Here is a 27,785-nt window from a genome sequence, read left to right as displayed (position 1 = left end):
TGGTTCTATGGGGCCCTGTGGTTTCTAACAGGAGCCCGGCATATGGACATTGCCTAGGGTGGTCTGCATGAAAGTACAATCTGCCAAGGAATGCCCACTCCTCCAGATTGACATCCACTTATCAAGGCATTTTCATATTTGCATAAAAACTCCCAAAAAACAGCGCTTTTCTTGCATCAGGGCTGAGGGCTCATGAGAGAAGTACTGAGGCAGTCTGCTGTGATGTTATCAGGAGGCTATGTACATTGCCCTGATGACCCCCTCTACCTGATCTGCCTGCATTGCTTAGACAAGCACAGAGACCCACAAGCACAGTGACATTGTCACTGAGTCTAAAATAAGGTATGCAAAAAAAAATGAAAAGATTTTATTTAAAAATGTCATTAGCATGTTGATAAGAAGGGAAGCTGCAGCTGATAAACTCACATTTAGGAGCTGTTCAGCGTTTTTTCCAGCAGCCCCTGAACTCACCCTAATGTTTTCCTATGTGTCCATGTACACATCGTCGTTTACAGGCAGTTGAGTTTACAGTAGTTTTTTTGAATGCAGAAAACTTGTGTTCAGCAGTAGATTTTATCAGTGTTTCAAACACCAAACGCTTGTAAACGTGGCTAACCGCGTTTATAAGCGTTTGAAATTTTTTTTCAACTCTTCCATTTTCAGATACTGTCCAGAGCCTTTTTTCATCATGAAAAATGCATGCAAAGAGCTTTCACAGTACTCAAATGGACCTGGTACACCATACTTTGAGGTTTTGCGTGAAAAAAAAATTATGTTAGATACTGCTGCAATAATTTCTGCACAGAAATGAGCTGGAACACATCCAAACACCACAAAAAAAAAAAGACAACTAATCTCAACAAATTTTGCTCTCTCTGCTTCTGCTCTATTTCTCTCAAAATGTCTGAAAAAGTGAATTTTAACTGTTTTTCAGTGCATTCTGGGCATTTTGGAAGGTCTCCTGAGGTATCTTCAAAAAATGCCTCTAAACACAAACACTCATAAACGCGCATAAACGTGGTATGCAAACGCGGCTAAACAGACGTTTTTAAACCTACGTTTTCCAGCAGTCAGTTTCCATCGTTCAGAAGTGTCCTGTGTACATGGAGCCTTAGGGGACAAAGACAGCAGTAACCAGACAGAAGTTTTTACCCTCGTTCTCCAAAACAGTGTTTATTGCAGTATGCATCTCCATTGAAGAGACTTACCCTAATTCCTTTCCCAGTGACACAACAGGAAGTCAAGGGAAATCTTCCAAAAATGGTAAAAAGCAATAAAAATCTATTTGTCATAAAGTTTATTTTATGTTTGCTTCAATTCTTCACTCAGTTACTATTAAGTAAAGGCAGTTTTTTCATCCTAAAGTGGCTCTGCCGCAATGAGGCATAGCCCTAGAAAGTAGATTTTGTTTTTTGTTTTTTTGTTTTTCTTTTTTCTCTATAAAGGCAGCTTTACATGTGACAACATGCTTGTAAGATGTCAGTGTGCCTGATTATGATGGCAGGTGCTGCCCGTTGTCAGCCCAGAGGACCAGATGAGTGGAGGAAAAGTGGCAAAGCAGTATGAATTATTTACACATTACACTCACCATTACTTGAAAATATAGTGGCTAGTAAGTTGCCTTGTAAAACGAATCATGTCTTTTCTGCCAAAACCTAATAAGATCACTGGCTTCATGGAAATAAATCTACTTCTGCAGGCCTGTCATGGAGATTCCCCAATTTAAAGTGCTTCTTTTGCTCCTGTGTATGAAACTTTCCTATTGAACTCAGTAGGGCAGAGATATTAATATGGGTGGCTAAGGTAGGGGACCAAGAAGATCAGCAAATCGGAAAGCCTTCATTGCGGAGGAGCTTAGAGAAGGTTATGAAGGTTAGTGCCTATATGCAGGCTGGTGAGCTTTTAACCCACTGCTCAAAATTATATTAAAATGTCACTCTAGGTGACAGATGACTAACCAGCTGGTGATCAGCTCTGCAATCCAGGGAGAAAATCAAACGCAGTAAAATAAGAAAGTTACATTATTTGTCTTTGTGCAAAAGTCAAAATTTGACATTGAACTCAAACTCTCCACATTTCGTATTTTTTTCTCAATTTAAGACAGAACTTCACCTTAAAAAGGAAATCCCACGTTTTCTAATCCTTGTCTAGGTGATTCCAGTGATTCCACTGCAAACTCTGCATAGTCCTGAAACTCTGTCTGCCTTGACCTCAGCCTGGATACTGACTGCTGTCTTGCCTGCTAGCTGCCCTGACCTTTGCTCATACTCTGAGCTTCTGCTATTTTGTACCCTATCTCCACATTGTGGCCAATCTGTTCTCTTAGTGGGACAATCCTGATGGCCATTGGCTTCTGCTGCTATCAATCAAATTCTGTGAGTAGAGAGTGGGAGGAGGGGGGCGCACAGTCTGTGTCTATGGATGCAGGCAACGTGGCTTGGGATTGAGCTGGCAGGTGGCCCCCATAGGCAGCGCCTTCCTATGGGGGCACACCAAGAAGAGGAGGAGCGGAGAGCGTCAGGGGGGGACACAAGAAGAGGAGGTTGGGGGCCTGTGCAAAACAAGAGCAGGTAGGTGTAGCATCATATATGTTAATTTGGAGCAATCACTGTAATAATACAAATCTCTATTCTTCAGCTGGTATAATAATGCAGTCTGAGCAACCAGGAATGGCTGTGTGTCCTATTATGTACATATTCTCTCCCTCTCAAAGCAGAATTGGTGCCTGTCTCAGCTCACTACTGAAATCAGACACTCTTGCTGGGCTTTAAACATACACTACACACAGGTCACATACGTTTCTGGTATTGGAACTGAACTGAGATAGGCTATTTAGGCTAGTGCGAATTTTAGGAATCTTCCTATTCCTGCTGCGGCTCTGGTGGCTAAGTACAGCCCACGTCCCTGTTTACTATACTGACAAGTCGGCAGCAACCACAGGTATTCGAGGCTGTCTGAACAGCCAGCGATTACCAGCTGTGATACCTGTCACATGTAATCCCTGCCTCTGCAGAGATCCATGAATAGGTGCAGCTGCCGGCGACCTGTCAGTATAGTGCCGGCTACCACATCTAGCTGCTCAGAGCCACAGCAGGAATCAGATGATATAATTCTGCCTTCTGCTACAATTCGCACTGGCCTAAATAGCTTGTGTGAATGTTGCCATAGTAGGAAAAATAGCCTCCAGCAGAAATTTCTGCTCTGAAGGAAAAAATACAACTAAACAACTGTTACATAGCCTCCAGGCAGGGGTGTATTTGCCACAAGGCAAAAAAAGGCATTTGCCTAGGGTGGCATTTTTCAGGGGGGGGGGCGGTGCCTCCCCCTGGCAGAAGTGACATACGTGACAGCCAGTGACTGAGGATGGGGAGCAGGTGAGGCACAGGCACAGCAGTGTGGGCTGCTGCGGACCGCTGAAGGGTTTCCAACTCTCGTTCCCGGATCATTATCAGAAATTAGTGTAGAAGGAAGATGTTGGGCTTTCCTGATTATGGCTCAAGGGGTGGCCAGCGCGTCAGTGCTGGAATCTCTCTTTCTCCCAAACCCCCCACATTGGGGAGGGCGATTTTACTCTTGCATAGGGCGGCACACAACCAAAATACACCACTGCCTTCAGGGTCTACAACCAGGGACATGGCCTGTCCTGATGGCCTGTCTTTTGGCCGTGGCTGGTTGCGTGCATGTTGGCGTGCATGTGTTAGTTTGCCCTTCACATTTTTTGCTCTAGCATGCTGTGGCACACGTGTCTGACGCTGGATGTGCTCACATGCCTTGGAGAGTCCTTTCTGGTGATGCTGTGTCTTCTTGCCAGCTACCTTGTGGGCTAGATTCCTGTTCTGATTCGCCTTTTGCTGTCCTGAACTTGCTGTGTCTCCTGCACCCACTGCTAACCCTGCCTGGTCCTGAAACTCTACATGCCTTGACCTCAGCCTGGATGTTGACCACTCTCTTGCCTGGCAGCTGCCCTGACCTTTGCTCATACTCTGACCTTCTCCCTATCTCCATATTGTGGCCAATTTGTTCCCATAATGGGGTGATCCTGATGGCCATAACCTGGAGACAGCTTGCACCAAAGTAGCCTGGGGTCCGCTAAATCTGTGTGGCTGTCTCTGCTCAATAGAAGTCCTGTGTGTGGCTGGTCCTGCTCAATAGAAGGTGATCATTAGATCTTGTCAGATTGTGTTGAAGTGGCAAGTTGGAAAACTTTTGATGATCTGTGGCTGCAACCAATTGGCTTCAGCTGCTAATTAGTGTATTTTGATAGTGTCTAGTCCCACTGTCAGAATACAGTGTCCTGGTAGGGGGATTCCGCACACACCTGGTTTGTGTGGATGGAGGAATCTTTTTTGTTTTCTTGTTCATCCCGATTACTGAAAGAAAAAAAAACAAACAACTTACCTATGGCTTTAGACTCCATGCCTTGAGTGAGCTCCTGTTTCCAGCCAGGGGTGTCAGTCCTAACAAAAACAGAAGAAACATGAACCTGAGAAGGAGAACTTGCATTATACAGTGGAGATTGGGGATTGTCATAATGGGTGACCAGGGGCGGACTGACAACTCATGGGGCTCCCGGGCAATCGGGGATAATGGGGCCCCTGTGTCCTTGCCCAAACTCAAAAAAGCCTATGAAAAAGGTACCAGGGGCATCTCATGGGGCCCCCTACTGACCCGGGCCCTCAGGCAGTGCCCTAGTTTCCAAATGGTCAGTCCTCCCCTGTGGGTGACCCATTCTTCTTAGTCAGAGTTTGGGTGTGAGCTTGGTTTTGGGTCTTGATCTAGACTGTTTGAATTGTATTCAATCAAACTGAGCCAATTGGCCAGGGTGGAATATATCAATCATTTTGAATAGATTATTAGCACTGAGATACTTTGTGTGAGTTTGATCATATTTTGATAGACTATGAGATTAAATACTATATTACATGCTGGAAACAGAAATGCGATTGATAATTTATGATCAGAAATCACGATCGTGTCTTATCTATTAGGTGAAATCTACTTCCACATGGGTTGTTGACTATAGATCAGAAGAATTTGGTTGGAAAAGAAATTGGTCATTTATCAAAGTGTGTATAGATACCATAAATTTGATTGTACAAAGGTTGTATGATCAGAGCAGGGGCGGACTGACAACTCATGGGGCCCCTGGGCAATAGGGGATCATGGGGCCCCTGTGTCCTTGCCCAAACTCAAAAAAGCCTATGAAAAAGGTACCAGGGGCATCTCATGGGGCCCCCTACTGACCCCGGGCCCTCGGGCAGTGCCGAGTTTCCAAATGGTCAGTCCGCTCTTGGATCAGAGTGTATGTATATGGTGAGCCTTATTCATATAGAACAGGAGATGATGTTACTAGAACTCTAGATAACAGGGAATTTTATTTTTTGCTATCAGCATGATCTGTTGTTCTCCTGCTAGAGTCAGATGAAAATCTGAAGTTGTATCTGCTGTATGCATGTTACAGTTTAATATTCAATGTTGCCTGAGGTGTAACGTTCATAATTAGGTCATATTTAGAAACGTCCACATATGGGCTCTAAACAGGGTTATGTATTAGAAAGGTGCTGTAACCCAGAGCCAGAAATAAGCAACTGTGTACTGTTCCAATGACTGCTTTGATGTGCTGACAATTAGAATCTAGAAATCTTTGATATGATGAAAAGCGGGAATCTAGAAATCTTTGATATAACGACAAGTGGAATCTAGAAATCTTTGCTATAATGACAAGTGGAATTTAGCAATCTTTGATATGAGAAAAAGTGGAATTTCAAAATGTTTGCTATATCAAGTGGAATCTTTGATATGGCAAGTGAAATTTGCAAATATTTGATTTGATGATCATTAGAATTTAGAAATCTTTGATATGATGGTAGGTGGAATCTAGAAATCTTTGATATGAAAAGTGGTCTCCAGAGATCTTTGATATGATGACAGGTAGGATCTGGAAATCTTTTCTATGACAAGTAGAATCTAGAAATATTTGATACGATGACAGAATCTGGAAATTTTTATTATAAAAGGAATATGGAAATCTTTGATATAACAAGTAGAATCTCCTAATCTTTGATTTGACAAGTGGATTCTGGAAATCTTTAATATGATGACAGTTAGAGCCTAGAAATCGATAATATGATGACAATTAGAACCTGGAAATCTTTGATATTATGGCAAACTGAATCTAGAAATCTTTGATATGACAGGTGGCCTCCAGTGATCTCTGATATGATGAAAAGAAGGATCTGAAAATCTTTAATATAATGACAATTAAAAGGTCATTTACTAAACAAACTGAAGAGTGCAAAGTCTGGTGCACCAGACTCTGAGTGCTCCAGTTTTAGTAAATCTACCCCTTAGAATCCAGAAATATATGATATGATTGCATTAGAATCCAGAAATCTTTGATATGATGACAATTAGAGGGTTATTTACTAAAACTGAAGAGTGCAAAGTCTGGTGAGACTCTGCATAGAAACCAATCAGCTTTCAGGTTTCATTGCCAGAACCTAAATGAACAAGCTGAATTTAGAAGCTGATTGGTTACCATGCACAGCTGCAGCAGACTCTGAGTGCTCCAGTTTTAGTAAATCTACTCCTTAGAATCTGGAAATCTTTGATACGATGACAATTAGAGCCTAAAAATCTTTGATATGATGTCAAGTGGAATCTTGAAATCTTTGATATGATGTCAAGTGGAATCTTGAAATCTTTGATATGATGTCAAGTGGAATCTAGAAATCTTTGATATGATGTCAAGTGGAATCTTGAAATCTTTGATATGATGTCAAGTGGAATCTAGAAATCTTTGATATGATGTCAACTGGAATCTAGAAATCTTTGATATGACTCAAGAGATTTTTGATATGATGACAAGAAGGATCTGGAAATCTTCGATATAAAGGAAAGGGTTATTTACTGAAACTGAAGAGTGCAAAATCTGGTGCAGCTCTGCACAGAAACCAATCAGCTTCCAGGTTTCATTGCCAAAGTTTAAATGAACAAGCTGAAGTTAGAAGTTGATTGGTTACCATGCACAGCTGCACCAGATTCTGAGTTCCCCATTTGTAGTAAATCTATCCCTAGAATCTAGAAATCCTTGATGTGATGACAAGTGGAATGTAGAAATCCTTGATATGATGACAAGTGGAATCTAGAAATCCTTGATATGATGATAAGTGGAATCTAGAGATCTTTGATATGATGACAATTGGAATCTAGAAATCCTTGATCTGATTACAGTGGAATGTAGGAATCTCTGATATAATGACAAGGGAATATAGAAATCCTTGATGTGATGACAAGTGGAATCTAGAAATCCTTGATATGATGACAAGTGGAATGTAGAAATCTTTGATATGATGATAAGGGAATCTAGAAATCCTTGATATGATAACAAGTGGAATCTAGAAATCCTTGATATGATAACAAGTGGAATCTAGAAATCCTTGATATGGTAAGTGGAATGTAGAAATCTTTGATATGCTGACAAGTGGAGTGTAGAACTCCTTGATGTCTTGACAAGTGGAATGTAGAAATCTTTGATATGATGACAAGGGAATGGACAGGTGATATCTGTTCGGCATTTATTACTGTGTCTACCTGTGAGCAGACAGTGGGGGTATAGCCAGACATGTATCAGAGGCTGAGCCTGCACTGATGACATGTGTACAGGTGACAGGTACCCTTTGCTGAGATTGCATGACTTCTCCCGGCAGCAGTAGTATCTGTAGCTGTGTGACATGTGCAGAGTCTGTCTTCCTGGATCTTCCTCCCCCCTCCTCCTCCTCCTCCTCCTCCTGGCCGGGCATCTGCCAGATCGTGGTCGGTGCTGATTCGGTGTGCCCCCTCCCACTCCCCGGCCCCTCCTCTGCACATCGCCCTATATGAGCCCCTCCTGATCGCTGTGTCCTCTGTGTACAGGTCCGGTCTACTCCTCCTCGGGATACAAGAAGGCGGACGATGAGATGTCAGGGGCCACGTCCAGTGCTGACCAGGCGGAGGCTGCAGCCCGAGTCATCCTCATCAACCAGCCCCAAACCTGCAAGTTCAGGGACAACCGGGTCAGGTAAGTGACAACAGGGGGACACCTACCTATGGGGAGGGAGGGCACTGCAGGACAGGGACTCAGACTTAAAGCACAGTCACACACAATCACACCAACTTCTCCTGGATGACACCTGACAACCAGATCTATACTCATCAGGAGGAGGAGGATGATGCTGACAACTGTGCTGTGCTGCATGCAGACCAATCACTACACTCATGATTCCTCAATGGTAAACATAGACTATATATTATCATTACATACACACTGTGAGCATTTGACATCTGTCATTAGTAGCGATCACATCCCTATTGCAATCTAATCCTTATAACCCATCATAAAAAACTGGTATCCCTGTTCTACAAACATCCCTGTGTGTGATGAAACAATGTCTCCAAATATAGAAAACAAAGTGTAATATGTTTATATACAGAGAGCAGTATTAAACACAAAGAGGTAATATAGTGCAGCTTGTAAACTCTACTAATATCCTATTGGCTCCATTTTTGTCATTTAAATATTCCATTGATCGTGTTTTATTATATCTATTTAACAAGTACTGTTCATCTAGCCAGACACCTTGTGAGCTGTTCATTTTTGTACTCTGTCTCTGGACTGTTATCAGTTAGCATAATTCCCTGCTAGCTCCGTGGAGTACAAAACATCCTCTTCCTGTTATGGAGACGAGGGAGGTGTTATGTAGTCCTAACACAAAGTTATGTAGTCCTAACACAGTCCGTCCTAGAGTGACAATGCTGCTCAGTACAGTTTCCATCCCACCAATACTGCTCAGTACAGTTTCCATCCCACCAATGCTGCTCAGTACCATTGTCATCCCACCAATGCTCCTCCGTGCGATTGTCATTCTACCAATGCTGCTCAATACGGTTGTAATCCCACCAATGCTCCTCTGTGCGATTGTCATCCTACCAATGCTGGTCAGTATGGTTGTCATCCTACCAATGCTGCTCAATACGGTTGTAATCCCACCAATGCTCCTCTGTGCGATTGTCATCCTACCAATGCTGCTCAGTACGGTTGTCATCCCACCAATACTGCTCAGTACGGTTGTCATCCCACCAATGATGTTCAGTACTGTTGTCATCCCACCAATGCTGCTCAGTATGATTGTTATCCCACCAATGCTCCTCCGTGTGATTGTCATCCTACCAATGCTGCTCGGGACGATTGTCATCCCACCAATGCTGCTCAGTACGGTTGTCATCCTACAAATGCTGCTCAGTACGACTGTCATCCTACCAATGCTACCCAGTACCATAGTCATCCCACCAATGTTGCTCAGTACCATTGTCATCCTACCAATGCTGCTCAGTACCAGTGTCATCCTACCAATGCTGCTCAGTACGGTTGTCATCCTACCAATGCTGCTCAGAACGGCTGTCATCCTACCAATGCTGCTCAGTACCGCTGTCATCCTACCAATGCTGCTCAGTACCATTGTCATCCTACCAATGCTGCTCAGTACCATTGTCATCCTACCAATGCTGCTCAGTACCATTGTCATCCTACCAATGCTGCTCAGTACCATTGTCATCCTACCAATGCTGCTCAGTACCATTGTCATCCTACCAATGCTGCTCAGTACCATTGTCATCCTACCAATGCTCCAATGCTGCTCAGTACCATTGTCATCCTACCAATGCTGCTCAGAACAGCTGTCATCCTACCAATGCTGCTCAGAACAGCTGTCATCCTACCAATGCTGCTCAGAACAGCTGTCATCCTACCAATGCTGCTCAGAACGGCTGTCATCCTACCAATGCTGCTCAGAACGGCTGTCATCCTACCAATGCTGCTCAGAACGGCTGTCATCCTACCAATGCTGCTCAGAACGGCTGTCATCCTACCAATGCTGCTCAGAACAGCTGTCATCCTACCAATGCTGCTCAGAACGGCTGTCATCCTACCAATGCTGCTCAGAACGGCTGTCATCCTACCAATGCTGCTCAGAACGGCTGTCATCCTACCAATGCTGCTCAGAACGGCTGTCATCCTACCAATGCTGCTCAGAACGGCTGTCATCCTACCAATGCTGCTCAGAACGGCTGTCATCCTACCAATGCTGCTCAGAACGGCTGTCATCCCACCAATGCTGCTCTGTACGGCTGTCATCCTACCAATGCTGCTCAGAATGGCTGTCATCCTACCAATGCTCCAATGCTGCTCAGTACCATTGTCATCCTACCAATGCTGCTCAGTACCATTGTCATCCTACCAATGCTGCTCAGTACCATTGTCATCCTACCAATGCTGCTCAGAACAGCTGTCATCCTACCAATGCTGCTCAGAACAGCTGTCATCCTACCAATGCTGCTCAGAACAGCTGTCATCCTACCAATGCTGCTCAGAACGGCTGTCATCCTACCAATGCTGCTCTGTACGGCTGTCATCCTACCAATGCTGCTCTGTACGGCTGTCATCCTACCAATGCTGCTCAGTACCATTGTCATCCTACCAATGCTGCTCAGAATGGCTGTCATCCTACCAATGCTCCAATGCTGCTCAGTACCATTGTCATCCTACCAATGCTGCTCAGTACCATTGTCATCCTACCAATGCTGCTCAGAACAGCTGTCATCCTACCAATGCTGCTCAGTACGGCTGTCATCCTACCAATGCTGCTCAGTACGGCTGTCATCCTACCAATGCTGCTCAGAATGGCTGTCATCCTACCAATGCTGCTCAGTACGGCTGTCATCCTACCAATGCTGCTCAGTACAGCCGTCATCCTACCAATGCTGCTCAGTACGGCTGTCATCCTACCAATGCTGCTCAGTACGGCTGTCATCCTACCAATGCTGCTCAGTACTGCTGTCATCCTACCAATGCTGCTCAGAATGGCTGTCATCCTACCAATGCTGCTCAGTACGGCTGTCATCCTACCAATCCTGCTCAGTACGGCTGTCATCTTACCAATGCTGCTCAGTACGGTTGTCTTCTAGGGCAGGAAGTGAACTATGGCAGGATTAAGAGGTTTGGTGAAAATGAACAAAAAAAACAAAATGTGAAAGAAAACGAATGCAGCCACCACAACCAAGGACTAGTAAGCTGCAATACTATCAGTGTTTGTTCTTGGGTTTAGATACACTTTAAATGTGGTGGCTGCATTTGTTTTCTTTTGGTAGGCTAGGTTCACACTACTGTGATTAAATTTTGATATGATTTTCAGTGCGACTTTGATGTAACTTTGGATGTGGTTAGCCAATTATGTGGAGCCAAATTGCACTGTAAATTGCACCAAAGTAGCACAGGAACCTTTTCCAAAACTGAGTCGCATTGATGTGAACAGGTACCACTGAAAATAATGTTATTTCCCTTGTCATGTGATTCTGTGTGACTCAAGTTGCATCAGAAATTGTACCAGTGTGAACCAACACTGAGCCTCGGTTTACACTAAAATACATTACTGGAATCCTACGATCCATGCTCGTTTTTCCGCACCACTTTCAGATCGCACTGCCCTTGAGTTCTATAGCAGGTGCCACTGCAGTGTGGTTGCCTGCACTGTATTGCATGGCACAAAATGACAATGTGATCTGGTTGCAATACATTCCCAAAATTGCTGCATGCAAGACTTTGGTACAGATACAATGCAATTAGAGCCCATTCAAAATGAATGGGCTCAAATTGCACCACACTAAATCACATGCGAATTGTAGAGGAATGCAGTGCGGTTCCTGTGCGATTCATATGCAATTTATAGTGTGAACCTAGGCTTAGGCTTTGTCCCTTTATTTTTATCTGGTGATCTGGCTAGTAACACATTTCTTGTCTTACCCTAGGTTCACACCTAAGCCTTTTCCACAGCATTTTTGCAGAAACGCACTACAGTCCATTTAACATGATTTTCTATGGGACACATTCACATCTCTGTTTTCACCTGGTGCGGTTTTTGGAAAGGGTTGGGGACTTTTTTGAATGCAAAAAGTTGCATTTTTGGTTCTATAGACTTCAATGGAAATGCTGCAGAAAAGCATGTAGTGCGTTTTTAATGCGCTTTTGCCGCTTTTTTGATGTGTTTTGTATTTTATATCTGCCTGGCAACATGAAAAATTTGCAAAACGCAGGAAAAATGCAGGTGCAAAAACGCAAAACGCAATGCAGAAACAGGTCAAACGCACACTGTATAGGTTTGAACCTAGCCTTAGGGTGGCTCCACTCCACTGGAGGAGCAATAGAAATGCCTTTTGACAGCAGAACTGTCAGTCTGGGGAGAGGGTAGTTACATTGTAACAGGGGCGGACTGACCATTCGAGCACTCGGGCACCGCCGTCAGTAGGGGGCCCCATGAGATGCCCCTGGTACCTTTCATTGGCTTTTTCATGGGCTTTTTGGGGTGTGGGCAAGGACACAGGGGCCCCATGATCCCCTATTGCCCGGGGGCCCCATGAGTTGTCAGTCCGCCCCTGCATTGTAACTTACAATTGTATTTTAACTATCATTTAAATTCCACTTTCCCATGTGTGGCATATGTGGTGAATGGTCTATCAACTACAGATCAATTATACCTATCAAGAGAGCTTGACTGGTTAAGAAACTGATCATTTATCGAAGCATACTGTACGTTGCCACCATTAGATGCACTAGCAGATTTAGATGGACTTGACTGACATATTAAAGTTGAACTGCAGCTAACACTTTATAAAAAGGTTACAGATAAAATGCTTTTTTCTTCTGGGATAAATGTTTTACATAAATGAATTAAAGGAGGTTTAGTGCATTTGGTTCTCATAGTGCTTTTCTGTTCATATCAATGTGATGCACACCGCAAAGTCACATATACTAATGTAAAAGCAAAGCAATGATGTCTTTTTATAAAGTTTTGTTACATTAGATCCGAGTATACTGTATGGTTGACAAGGAACCTGTTTGTATAAGGAACATACGTACAATTTGTGTTGTTTGTCTTGTTTTCATGATTACAGCACGAGAAGTAAATGAAACCTGAGATCTTTTTTCATGTCTACTTCTGTAATGACCCATTATTACAGTAATGGGAAATATAATACTTATGTTTTTGTCTCTCATTATTATGGAAAAAAAACTAATTTCTCATTTTTTTATGATCTGTGTCCTTCCAAAACATGGTACAACTGTGCGATTCTGAGCTTTTGCCATATAGGAGTTATTGAAATCCATTTATAACTGAAATATGAACCCGAGTTGTTTGTTAAAGGCTACACTTCTGTTTATGGTGCACGTTGTTTTGGTTGTAGTTCTAATAAATGATGATAATGTCTACAGAACTAGTAGGGTAATTCTTTTATTTCTTCTTACTTTCTTTGAAAGGCAACATTTGGAATCTAGTATGCACACATTTTATTGTAATACAGCCCACACAATTCTGAAAGAAGAAGCAATATTACTTAAAGTGTTACTAAACCTACAATAGTTAAATCAGTCTGTATATGCAGTAAAGCATGCTTGTTTTACTCTCTGTGGAACCTAAGAGGTTAATCCTACACATGTGTTAAAAGGCTGTTTGATCCTGTCTTCTTTAATCCTCCCCTGCTTCTACTGTCCCCAATCCATCTGCTGATAGCACAGAGCCCTAGGAGGCACACTGCACATGCTCAGTTTGGTGTGTATTGCTAGAGGTTCTTTGTTTTGGGAGGGTGCATGTGATTGGCACAGGGCCAATCAGCATTGTCCAGACAGAGGGTCAGGGGTTATGCAGCCTCATAGGACAGTCATAAGATAATGAAAATCCCTCCTACAACCTTTAGCTAGTGCTTTGCTGGACACTGATAGAAGTCACAAAACTGCTATATGCTGCTGATGAGAAAAGCAGTTTTTATTTACTAAAATTATTGTATTTCCATATAGTGTGTACTGTGGGAGACCAGATATAGTGAATGCAGGGTCCTGGATTTAGTACTACTTTAAAGCCGTAATAAACCCAAAACCAAAAATATAATATATTGCAATTTACCATTCATTAAATGCAGTGACTGCATTCGTTTTCTTATTTAGTCTTTTTTCCTTCTGTTTTCACCTGGCAATCTGGCCAGTAACACATCTCCTGTCTTAGAGTGCCCCCACTCTGGATGAAGGAGAAGAGGGGGCACCTTTGGACAGAAGCATTATTAATCTGGGAGAAGGGGAGTATTGAATGGACTAGCAGATTATATACATTAAAACATTGAAAGGGGAAAATGTTTTTTCAGAGTAAAGGTCCACGTTAAAGAGAACAAGATAGGAATAAGCATTTTTAGGAAACTATACCTCCTCTCTTATGAAAGTACAAGGCTAAGTGTTTGTGTTGGTATTCGTTTGTTTTTTCCTCCTTTGAAGAGCAAAGTGTAAAACTGTCATTTAAGAAAGGTTTTTGTCTTCTTTCTTTCCTTCTTAGCAGCACCCTTGTTATATGACAGTTTTGAGTCTATGTTATTAGTAGAAATTCAAGCAGGAGATAGGATGGAGTCACGTCCTAATATTTTTTTCTAACTCAAAGAGAGTTCAAGTCAATAGTAACTCTAATAATCTAATTTGAAGACTAAAAAGCAAGGTCTGCTTATACATCGGGGCCCCCTCCCCAATAATGAATTGCAACAAAATGAAAAACAAAACTTAGTTAATATATTTACTTTACCCCCAGCTTCCCTAGCTGGTAATAGCGTTTTTTTTAAGTAGCGTTTCGGTACCGTTTTAGCTCACCATTTTTTTTCTGCTGGAAAAACGCTCCAAAAAAACTACAAAAACAATGCTAACTGCTGAAGCTTGAGAAACACTACTAGACTAAAATAGTGTGCATGGATCCATAGGATGACACTATTTAGAGCAGAAAAAATGCTGATATCAGCTTCTAGAAGCTTAAAAAACGCTAACATGCATGGAGCCTAACAGTGCAGATGAGTGTTCTTTTACTGTGTCAATATTCTCCAGGATCTCGCTGGAAGGATCGCTGCTGGCGGAGACAGGGGTAATTAGGTGTATTTACTAACCTTTTTTCCCCAGAGTTTTTCATTTTCTCACTTTAATTTGTTATAGGGTTGGGGCTCCTGAATATATTAGGCAGACCTTGCTTATTATAATCAGGTCCGTTTTAAAGGCATAAAAGTTTTGAGGAGCAGAAAGCTCCTGTTATGTCCCACACTTGGCAAAGTGACAGTGTCAGCAAATAGCTCTTCTACTAGGCTTACTAAACTACATTTCCCTGCTATCTCTCCATTACTCTAATGCCCCTGCTAAGAGCAGGCATTGCGAGCGTGGAGGAGCTTGTGGTCTCCCCCATGTAACAGTGTTCAGGCCTGAGTAGATAATCACCAGACCCAAACACTGTCATGTGGAGGAGTCTAATATATAGCGGAAATATATATACAAGTCCCCTGCACTCAAGAGTGGTGTACGAAGATGTAACTGTGACACATCCTCCGTGTAACAAAAATCAGCACCGGCTTTGCTGCCCTCTAAGGGTTGGGGGAAACCCACAGGAGCCAACTGTAAAAACAAAGAAAAACAGGGGGCGCACCAGCCTTGTGCATTATCCAGGGTGATAACTTTAATGATCCAAAATAAAATATACTCACAAATGTTGTAGAAACAAAAGCGTGTCAGATACAAAGCAGCCAGGCTCTGAGGAAGAGAAGATCGCTCCTCAAAATGAGTCAGCCTTAAGAGGGTCCTCATAACTCTGGGAGCTGATCCTGTGTACTGGCTGCTTTGTACCTGACACTCTTTTGTTTCTACAACGTTTGTGAGTATGTTTTACTTTGGATCATTAAAGTTATCATCCTGGATAATGCACAAGGCTCTGTTTTTCTTTGTTTTTACATGTTGAGGGGTCTGTGACAACCTCCTCCTGCTATTTTCTGACACCAACTGACACTGGATCTTAGGCTGGGATACTGTAGCTGGGAGGCATCTGTGGAGTGTGGCTCTGTAAGTAAAAATGCCGGGGTATTGAAGGCTGTCTGCAGACATTGTCACTTTGCTCTGATTTGGCAAAGTGACCATGACTCTTTAAGGATGCCCATAGGCAAATGTCTGCGATTTGATTTTAAACACGACAGTACTTGGTGCTATCTCAGCCAAAAGACAGAGGTGACACATACGGTCTATTACTGCCCTACTTCTTTACAAGAAGAAGAGGGAGGTGTTGGTCCTATCAACCAAATACTTTATTTTTGTCCCTTAATAGTCAGTTTCAGGGTTAGAAAAAACTTGTTATCTCATAAAGGTAAGCCTAAATGCCTGAGCATCACATTAGGTTGTCAAATCGGAAACAAGATCATGGTATTTGTGCCAACCACCACTAATTTTGGGGTTCCCGTGGGTTTACTGGAATGTTAATAAAAGTCAGTCAGTGTCATATGAATGTCAATAATTGTTCAAAAAGCTTAAAGAGCTAGGAAGACCAGGAAGACTAGCCATACACCAATCATTTAATTAATTTATCAATCAAAAGATTCCTCCATCCATGCCAAACAATTTGGATACAGGAATCTGCGCTTCTGGCTATTGTATTCCTAAATACCTGAACAGTGACCATTATCATTATTGATTTTTAAATCAGGCCACCCACAGTTCAAATCAACCAAAATGTGAGCCTTGCATAGCTAGCTTGAAGAAAATCAATTTATTATACTGTGTTCTAATGTCACTTAAAGTGGAAAGAAAGTTCCGCTGTCGCTAACTTTATTGCAGAAGAGACATGTATTGTCCGTGTGTGCCAAAATTACTGGCTCTTGCGCATGCGCAGGAGTGACGGCAATCTGTACTGACTAATGAAAACGACCAAAGACCAGCAGAAGATGCAGGTGAGGGACAGGGACCGTTGGAGGAAAGGTAGGTTTAGCACCGCTTTAATTGCACAGTTCCAACTGTGCTGATGACTAATTGCTATAAAGGGTAAATCAACCCAGAATACATATATCTATGTACATCTAAATATAATTTTTTTGTACTGAGAGGTGTAAGTGTGAAGGAACAAAACTGAAAACTGTGTCAAGAAGACCAGAAAGTAAAGTCCTCAAGAGATATAAGAAGCCAGTGGTTGACTTAAACCCCCAAGCTCCACTTAAATATTAATTATGAATGGACACATTTTTTTGGGTTAGGGCTAAGATTCTTATAGCAATCAGATTCCAACTTATGTTGAAAGGTAGAATCCGATTGGAAATACATCAGGATAGAGAGAAAACTGTGAAGCACAGGCTGAAAGAAGTAGGCCCCAACTCACATGTGAGGAGCTCTGTGAAATTTGTCTGCACTGAATTTCTCAGAGCTCAGATTTTGGTGTATATGGATAGCACCAGAAATTCACTGTCTGGATTAACTTGTTTCCTGGATTTGCATTCTGGTTATTGACAATATTCCCTTCAAAAATATTCCTAGATACACACAGAAAACAGGCTTCTGCAGGCCGATTGCAAGCAATTTATCTGGTTGACATAACAGTACACACCTAAAATGATTTTAGGTATGTGTATTTTTGCATTCCCATTTAAAGGATAACTAAGGTGAACTAGGCATTTTTCAGAAATATGGCTGTTTCAATAATCAGTTGAATGGGTTTTAAAATATAGAGGGAAAATGGTAAAGCAAAAACTTTAGGTCTTTCTGGTGACATCAATGTACTTTCCAAATTTAGTTATGTAGTGAGTTGTCACTGTCCTCAATTTTACAGTCAGCACATAAAAATTAAAGGTTAATTAAGATTGTCTGTACCGCCAGGAAAAAAAGATAAATGTCCATAAAAACTCATTGATTTTTCCCTGCATTTTAATGTCACTGTGCTCGAGTCACGTGCTATGCTGATACAAGCTTGGGGATCTATTAGAAAGCCATCTCTCAGCCAGTGAAGAGCATATGCATGTCATACAACGCTCCGCAGTGCAGTGGGAACACAAGCTGTAGTGGTGTCATCTGGGAATTTAAGGGGTTGGAATGCCACTTGACTAATAATGGGTTTCCTGCAATGCCTATATGATGCTCCAAATATCTGTACAGACCTAAAAGTCTTTTATGTGAAAGAGCTTTGTGTGCTGACCATTATTTCATTTTATCTGTCATTATAGAGTGGAATTTTCCTCCCCACATTAAAAATTCCTTGTGCATGCACCTCCTAAAAAAAATCCCCAAGTCATTTTTATAAATCAAATAATTATTTGGTTACTACCATGTTTGAATGAGACACCGGTGACATAGCCAGGACCTTACAGATGCCCCCTGGGAAGGCTATATCAGCAAAACCTTCCAGGGAGATCTTGGCTGTACATTGTGATATCTGAATGGGGAGAAGGCATATTTTACCCTCACATGGCCATGCATGTGTGAGATCTTGCAGCAGCATAATTGGTGGCCTGGAAAACAAAATGCAAAAGAAGAGCAAGCCACCGACACGTTTTTACAGGAGGAGGTGCAAAGCAGAATCAGGAAACTGGAAAAACACATTGGATGAGACAAGCAATAATGGTTAATTGTATTTATATTAACATACAATATTATTTTCTATAATTCTGGCACTTTTATAAAACTTCTGGGGCCCATACAAAAAAAATTCTGGAGGTTTAATTTGGCTTTAAAGGTCCAGTAAGAAGGAACTGCAGCCATTTAGGACAGTGTTTCTCAAGTAATGGGTCGCGACCCACTTTTGGCAGACTTTCAGGGGCAGACTGGGATGCGGGGCAAGTGCCCCCCCATGCTTTTCTAATGCCCCTATCATCACCCCAGACTTTGAGACACTTATCAAGAGCAAGAAGTATCCCAGTTTTCCCATTAGTTCTAATGAATTTTATATGTTTAAATTGCTGTTTATTTAATTGGGATTTTACTTCAAAAGCATTTTCATTTCATAGTTCTGTGATTACTGTACTATCCATTTTGGAAGGAAGGAAGGAAGCCATTTCTTTACCGTTTATAAAGTTCAATTTCATTGTAGAATACTACACAGGTTGTTTTGTGGAATAAATGATAATGTTTCGGAAATTAAATTATTTTTGGGTTGCGTTGTAATGACCAAGGACAAATGTGGGTCCTAAAGTTCCACAGGATGAGAACCACTGATTTAGGGGATTCTTCCAGCAACACACACTTGTCAACAAATATTTTTGTTTTGTGAAGAACACCTTTTGTGAAACTTTATTATACTGAGTGCAGAAGTTTAGAGTAAGAGACAATATAAAACAAGTCTAACTGGAGCAATATATAGGATTCACACCCCCATAAATCTGTCTTTGGTGTAGATATTTCTTTTTTGAGGCATGGAAATAGGCTTGCTCTAGATTTTTTAATCCAGGGTGGAAGCTAGAACAGAAGCCATTGAGATGCGATGTTACATTTTTATCCTGGTCGTTTCCTCTGCTGTCCCTGCAGAATATGAAAGATAAGAAGATATTGCCCCGCACATTACATTGTCACAATTCTATTTCAGCACATTAAGGAAATTGATGAAGGATGAAGCTGTACTTAGTGAAATGAGGAATGTGTTCAGTATGTATCTGTCAGACTATATTATGGCATGCGTCTGACAATGTTTCATTCTTGGATGTGATATGTGAAAGTGAACTCCAAATGAAATAGAGAGTTCAGTAATAAATATAAAGTGGGTTAGCTATTTGCCTTGTCTGCTTATTGTTTTCAGATGCTCTATTTTGAAGGACACTGCTTAACAACATTTGGGGTGTGCAACTTAGAGTGACTTTAAACTATGGCTTACAAAGAAAAAAAACACTTCCTTTTTTTGTTGTGATCTAACTTCCTGTGAGAGGGTGGCTACAAGTGTTCTCCCTGGTCCCACTGTAAGTAAAAATGTAGCCACCCACCCTTGCTTGCTCTTGAGATGGGCTAAGGACAGAGGACTATGGGTTGTGTAGCGTGCATAAAGCAGTGTACATGACTGCAATAAATACGCACTGCTTGTTCCAAACAAACAGAAGTGAGTAGGAAATGAGAGGTCCAGGCGTTCACATAGGATGTTACAAGGAAGCAGAAAAAAACAGTAAGAAACATTTTAATGAAAAGTAGATTACAGGGACATTAAGGGAAAATAAGGATATCACGTAGTGCCAGTTTAACCTGTCATACACAGGATAATTACTTTGATTATTTTACTATCTGGATATCATTTGCATACATAATTATTATTGTACAGTATTTATATAGTGTCAAAGGGTTTGCTCAGCACTGTACAATAGCGAGGGGGACAGATCGTGAGACAATACAGTAACAATACAATACACGAGGGGTTCAAGGGCCCTGCTCTTTCTAGCTTACAATCTAGGAGGGAGGGGATAGTGGTACAGGAGGAAGTGGCTGTGGGGGATGGAGTGGTGGGAGGAGTGGAGGAGATTGGTTGTTAGGTGAGGGCGGGGTAGGCTTCCCTGAAGAGATGGATTTTCAGGGTGCGCCAGAAGGTGAGGAGGGTAAGTGACAGTCTGATGGATTGGGGTAAGGAGTTCAAGAGGATGGGGGAAGTCCTTGAGAAGTCCTTGAGTCGGGCGTGGGAGGAGGAGAACAGGGAGCTAGAGAGTAGGAGGTCCTGTGAGGAGCGAAGGGCACGGGTAGGGTGGTATTTGGGTATCAGGTCAGTTAGGTAGTTTGGGGCGGCGTTGTGAATGGCTTTGTCGGTCATAGTTAGTATTTAGCAAAAGAGAGCCAGTGGAGGTATTGGCAGAGGGGGGTGGCAGATGTGGAGCGGTTGGTGAGGTGGATGAGTCTAGCCGCTGAGTTCAGGATAGACTGGAGTGGGGATAGCGTTTGTTTGGATAGGCCAGTGAGAAGGGAGTTGCAGTACTCCAGGAGTGAGATGATGAGGGAGTGTACAAGTTGTTTAGTAGTGTATTATACTCATAGGGGCTACCTGAGCATTGTGAATATGAAAGCTAGCTATAGACATGACAGATTTCCAACATGGACACTTTCAGCCAGATCTGGCAGAAACCTCATATCTATACATACCTCACAACGTTCTGAGAATGAGGCACCTTTTAGTACAAAGTATTAGGCATAGGACACATACCTGCCATGTTCCGTGTTTCATGGATCCCCAGCTCCAAAAAATGTACTGGCCTCACCCACAAATGCTTATTATTTCACCTTCATGTCCTTTGCAATAGATTTTCAAAATAGCAAATGCAGTAATTTGTAGGCTGAATGAAATATTTGGTGTAATATAACACTTTTCATAATGAAATTGTATGTTTTTTAATTGTATTTAAATTATTAAAAAAGTATTCTTTGTAAAACAGAAACCAAGATAGGTACATTGTCAATATAAAACAATGCCTGCTAAATGCTTGGACAGACAACAAATACATCATAATGCTTGATGTCAAACATCTGGTGGATTCATTGGTGTGTGCAGCCTATTGCATTAGGGAGTGCACTTCAAAGCTGAAACACACACACCCTGTTCCAAAATATTATGCAAATTATATTTTTCTCATTTACCTAAATAATTGATGTAAATAACAGTCAGCAAAATTCTCATGTTATCAACTATTAAGAGTACAATTCAAATTTTATTGAACAGACCTCCTAATAACAGTTTTTTTTTTAAACATAAAAAACTTACAATGCACTGTTCCAAATTATTATGCACAGTAAGTTTCAAAACACTTTATAGGTTGTAAAGAACTGAAAATTGACATTTGTTGTGTTTGCAGCATATTTACTGAAATCAAAAGCTATTTCAATCAAACTTTTAACAACATTTTAACTTTTTAAACATTTTAACAGGTCACGTTACATTTTAACATAGGACCCCTTATTTTATAGCAGCTTCACAAGTCTTGCATCCATTGAACTTGTGAGTTTTTGGACAGTTTCTGATTGAATTTGTTTGCAAGATGTCAGACTAGCCTCCCAGAGCTGCTGTTTGGATGTAAATTGCCTCCCACTCTCATAGATCTTTTGCTTGAGGATGCTCCAAAGGTTCTCAATAGGATTGAGGTCAGGGGAGGATGGAGGCCACACCATGACTTTCTCTCCTTTTATCCCCATAGCAGCCATTGATGCAGAGGTATTCTTTGCAGCATGAGATGGTGCATTGTCATGCATAAAGATGATTTTATTATGGAAAGCATAGTTCTTCCTTCTGTACCAGGGAAGAAAGTGGTCAGTCATAAACTCCACATACTTTGCAGAGGTCATCTTTACACCGGTGGGGACCCTAAAGGGACCGACCAGCTCTGTTCCCGTGATTCTGGCCCAAAAAAAACTCCACTGCTGCCTTGCTGACATCGCAGCCCTGTTGGAACAGGGTAGCCGTCCACCAACCATCCACTACTCCATCCATCTGGACCATCCAGGGTTGCACGGCACTCATCAGTGAACAGGACTGTTTGAAATTTAGTCTTCATGTATTTTTCTGCCCAATGCAGCCGTTTCTGCTTGTGAGCATTGGTTAGTGGTGGCCAAATTGAAGGTTTATGCACAGTTGCAAGACTCTGGAGGACTCTACACCTTGATGTCCGTGGGATTCCAGAGGCACCAGCAACTTCAAATATCTGTTTGCTGCTATGTAATGGTATTTTAGTAGCTGCTGTCTTGATCCGATGCATGGATCTGGCAGAAATCTTCCTCAATGTGCCTTTATCTGCACGAACCCGTCTGTGCTCTGAATCAGCCACAAATCTCTTAATAGTGCGATGATCACGCTTAAGTTTGCGTGAAATATCTAATGTTTTCATACCTCGTCCAAGGCATTGAACTATTTCACTCTTTTCGGCAGCAGAGAGATCCTTTTTCTTCCCCATATTGCTTGAAAATGGTGCTCTGCTTAATAATGTGGAACACCCTCCTTTAGTAGTTTTTCCTTAAATTGGGCTCACCTGCAAATCTAATTATCACAGGTGTCCAAGATTGTTTTCAGTGATCAAAAGAGCCCTGAGACACAATGCCATCCATGAGTTAAACTGAAAAACAAAATATTTAATGTTTGTGACACTTAAATAGAATTTGCATAATAATTTGGAACAGGGTGTGTATATATATATATATATATATATATATATATATATATATCTCGCACTGTATTGTTGCTGTGTTGTTTCCTTTATATTGTAAAACGCTGAGCAAACTGTTGGTGCTATATAAATCCAGTATATTAATAATAGTAGTAGAAAGCAAAGAGAAGGCAGGATCCCTCTTGGGGATGTTCCTGCAGTCCTCCATGAGAAGCGGGAGCACCTGAAACAGCTGGGGGAGATGGTAGGGGGAGGAGAGTCATCTCTATAATGTGCATGTCATCTAAGAATATTGGCAACTATGGGTGATTGGGGTGTGCCTGGGCACAGCTGGCACACCCTGTGCGCACACCCATGAGTGGATTCCTTTGTCCCATAAGGGAATGTGAACTAGTAATGAAGCGGGTTCAGTAAAAGCATCCAATTTTTACCTGTGGAAAATTGGGGGGACCCTAAGGATAAGAAAAACAGGAAAAAAGGGAATGGATTGGAAGTAACTTTGTTTGGGGATCTAAAAACTTTACATTAAGAGCCGTATATCAAAGTATAATGAAAAAAGAAAGTTTAAAAAAATAAGATTATGGAAGGAAGAGGTTTTGAGAAGGGTTTACCGAGAAAGATTTAACCCATGGTAGCTTGGCCTTCAAAAAACAGTAAATTTTTAAAGAGCTCTGTATATCAGGTAAAAAAAGAGGGACAACTGAGGAGAAAAGGACAGAGATTTAGTTTGAAAAGAGGAGCAGCCCCCCAAATGATGGACTGTTTTGAGCTTTGTCCATGGGTCAGAAGGCTGCCTGCCTAGTATCCTTTCTTGAGGGTAGAATTTTGATTTGGACTTATTAGAAAACCTGTTAGGATCACAGTTAATCCACCTGGGATACGTGTCGTCAGCAGCCACTGACCACTCCCTCTCAATAGGCATAAACGTAAGCTGCACTGCGTCTTCATATTTGTATACCTGCCAGCAGATTGTGGTGTCTGTGGACAGTTAAACTTGCCTCTTGGGCATCTGCATACCTGCTTTTATTATTTTGTTGTTTGGATACATTTACCAGGGGGATGTAGTGATATATTAATGATGCATCAATGCTGTTTTTTAAGGACAAATTATACCTGTATTGCGAGCTGGTAAGAAACTTCTGGGTCTGCCAGTCTCTTTTCACCTGTAATTTGGAACACATTTTTTCTAATGTGCCAGTAGCAAATATGGAGGTTATCAAACGTGAGCTTTCTGCCGTACTATCAGTTCCAAACAGGGCCGTCAATGTTATCCCAAACATTTTTCGTTATCTGCATTGGTATACTTTTACAGATAGACTAGTTTCAATATTCATGTAGTCAGTGTGCCTATTAAACTGCAACCTAAAAAACTATCTGCTGTGAAGCCCTTTCCTTTGTTATTAAAGAAGCACTAGTTATATGGATTCTTCCATGTGTCATGGCTGCTCGACTGGACTGACTAGCTTCATTCCTACTTCCTTAGGAGGAGAAAGGGAGCTGAAGATTTCAATAACATAGTATCATACTTTACATATAAAAACATTAGGTGTGTTCATGTGCATGGTCATCCAAGAGTTCCCAAAAAGAGGAAGTCACCAATTAGAGATCCTTATCCTGTACCTCTCTAAATTGTGGACATTGCGCATTTCTGGCAAAATTCTTCCCCTCAAAAACATGATTCTGCTTGGCAATCAAAAGTACTTCCACATAATACTCCAGGATAAGGAAAATGGCCTTTTTTCTTTAAAAAAGAACTCATGTATAGGCAAAGTAATCACCCATTGTACATCCCCTACACAAAACAATAAACAGTTAATAACATTTTGAAAATTCATTCCACTTAGGATAAAAGTCTAATTGAATTTTCATGACCTCATCTTTGTAATTCAAAAGATAACAGCATCTGCTTTGCCAAGGAGGAGGTGTAACAGCAGCGATTACATCATATCCTCTTCTCTCTCTCTCTGCAGTAAAAGGAAACTACAGTTCACATCAACCACAAGGAATTGTAGTAAATATTGTTGGGTACACTAGGCCTGTACATGTTGAATGTGTCTGAGAGTCTCAGTCCGCCTTCCACTGCAAGTGGGACTGATTTACATCACTGCTTCCCGGAGGATGAACTACAGAAGGGATGTGCCAAGACAAGTGACTGGGGAATAGGAGGCATAGCAGCCACTGGTCTTACAAAAAGGAAACTAAAGAGAATTAATGGTATGATTTGGAAAAAAAATAGGCTATTTCAGAACAACTATTGAGTGAACCAGAAGATGGATGACATATTCAGTGAAGGTGGGAAATCAGCAACAAGGACATGTAAAGAAGTTTTTGCTTTAGTTCTGCTGTAAGTACTATCCAGATATATCTAAAAAGATACATATACTGTAATAGGTCTTTTAGCAGCTACCAAGCAACCCTATCTCCCTGACCATTCAATTTTTGAACTTCTAAGGTATGTAGTCCATGATGCATTTCTTAGTCCAAAGAACTACTTCCTTAGGAGGAGAAAGTCATGGCTGCTAGACTGGACTGACTAGCTTCATTCCTACTTCCTTAGGAGGAGAAAGGGAGCTGAAGATTTCAATAACATAGTATCATACTTTAAATATAAACACATTAGGTGCATTCATGTGCATGGTCATCCAGGAGTTCCCAAAAAGTGGAAGTCACCAATTAGAGATCCTTATCCTGTACCTCTCTAAATTGTGGACATTTTTTGCCCATTTCTGGCAAAAATTTTCCCCTCAAAAACATGATTCTGCTTGGTAATCAAAAGTACTTCCACATAGTACTCCAGGATAAGGAAAATGGCCTTTTTTCTTTAAAAAAGAACTCAGGGATAGGCAAAATAATCACCCATTGTACATCCCCTACACAAAACAATAAACAGTTAAGTTGAATTTTCATGACCTCATCTCTGTAATTCAAAAGATAGCAGCATCTGCTTTGCCAAGGAGGAGGTGTAACAGCAGAGATTACATCATATCCTCTCCTCTCTCTCTGCAGTAAAAGGAAACTACAGTTCCCATCAACCACAGGGATTTGTAGTAAATATTGTCGGGTACACTAGGCCTGTACATGTTGAATGTGTCTGAGAGTCTCAGTCCACCCACCACGCCAAGTGGGGCTAAATTACATGAGCATGGACTACAGAAAGGCTGTGCCAAGACTGGGGAAATAGGAGGCATAGCAGCCACTGGTCTTACAAAAAGGAAACTAAAGAGAATTAACGGTTTGATTTGAAAAAAAAAAAAAACAGGCTATTTTAGAGCAACTAATGAGTGAACTTTAAGGAGGATGACATATTCAGTGAAGGTAGGAAATCAGCAGTAAGGACATGTAAAGAAGTTTTGCTGTAAGTACTATCCAGATATATATATAAAAAGATACATATACTGTAATAGAAAGGTCTTTTAGCAGCTACCAAGCAACCATATCTCCTTAATCATTCAATTTCTGAACTTCTATGTTATTAAAATAACAGTCAAAGTGTCTTCCAATTTAATTAAAAAATACTAAAGCAGGGAGGTATGTATTCCGTGATGTGTTTCTTAGACCAAAGATCTACTTTCTTAGGAGGAGAAAGGTATCATACTTTAAATATAAAAACATTAGGCTCGTTCATGTGTATGGTCATCCAAGAATTCTCAAAAAGAGGAAGTCACCAATTGGAGATCCTTATCCTGTATCTCTCTATATTGTGGTCATTGTTTGCCCATTCCTGGCAAATTCTTCCTCCTCAAAAACAGGATTCTGCTTGGCAATCAAAAGTACTTCCACATAGAACTCCAAGATAAGGAAAACAGCCTTTTTTGCTCCCCGGCGTTCACGTTAGGATGTGCATCTATCTGTGGTGAACACGTTTGTTATTAACCAAAGGAAAACAAAAACGGGGAAGACACTGCAGGTACTGGTCTAGCAGCACAGAGGATTGGGAATGTAAGTGTATTTTTCCATGCCCTCGAGACCTAAATAAGCAGTTCATTTTTGCAATGGAGTTAAAGAATTTTCAAGTTTAGCTTAGTTGGGTTGTAACCACTTGACCTCTGGAAGATTTTACCCCTGGGGCATTTTTACTATTCAGTACTGCACTTTTTTAACTGGTCATTGCTCGGTCATGCAATGCTGTACCCAAATGAGATATAATTTTTTTCACACAAATAGAGCTTTTTTGGTAGTATTTAATCACTACTGTTTTTTTTTTATTTTTTTGCTATATAAACAAAAACAATGCCGAAAATGTTGAGAAAAAGATTTTGTTTTTCTTAGTTACCGTTATAAAATTTTGCAAATAAATAATTTTTCTTCATATAGGCCAAAAATGTAGTCTGCTACATTTATTTGGTAAAAAAATAACACAAATCAGTGTATATTATTTAGGCTGTGTGAAAATTATAGTCTACAAACTAGGGTATATATATATTTGAAAATTGATCTATCCTGATGTACTGATGCCTGGACAGTACAAATATCCCCCAAATGACCCCTTTTTGGAAAGAAGGCAGTCCAAGGTATTTAGTAAGAGGCATGGGGAATTTTTGAAGTTTTAACTTTTTTCACAATGTTTTGGAAAATTAAGAAATTAATTAAAATTGTTAATTTTACATACTGTCACCAGTGCAGTATAGCTTCATCATATGACTGGTGTGGCAGTGATCAGGGATACTGACTGGTGATAATAATTGTTTATTCAATTTTTTAAACTTTCTTTCCCCTTTTTTAACATTGTTTTTCTTTTGTTTTACAATATAGTTGCTTTTGGCTTTGATCATTGATTGGTTACAGCTAATCACATGGTACAAGTAGTCAGGTACCAT

The 27,785-nt window shown here is 41.1% G+C and overlaps 1 protein-coding gene across 1 annotated transcript in view; it reads left to right on the top strand.

Annotated features, from left to right (window-relative positions):
* ATP8A2 (ATPase phospholipid transporting 8A2) overlaps nt 1-27,785 on the top strand; it is an 870,132-nt gene that overhangs the window by 75,917 nt on the left and 766,430 nt on the right. Inside the window, exon 2 of the mRNA XM_089685820.1 lies at nt 7,915-8,059. Coding sequence (XP_089541946.1) covers nt 7,915-8,059 — 145 coding nt within the window. The remainder of the gene's footprint in view (nt 1-7,914; nt 8,060-27,785) is intronic.

This window comes from Staurois parvus, unplaced genomic scaffold (genome assembly GCF_062004578.1).
Source record: "Staurois parvus isolate SC_StPar_1 unplaced genomic scaffold, SC_StPar_1.0 ptg000387l, whole genome shotgun sequence".
Lineage (NCBI taxonomy): Eukaryota > Metazoa > Chordata > Amphibia > Anura > Ranidae > Staurois > Staurois parvus.
This window is presented reverse-complemented; position numbering and strand designations above follow the sequence as displayed.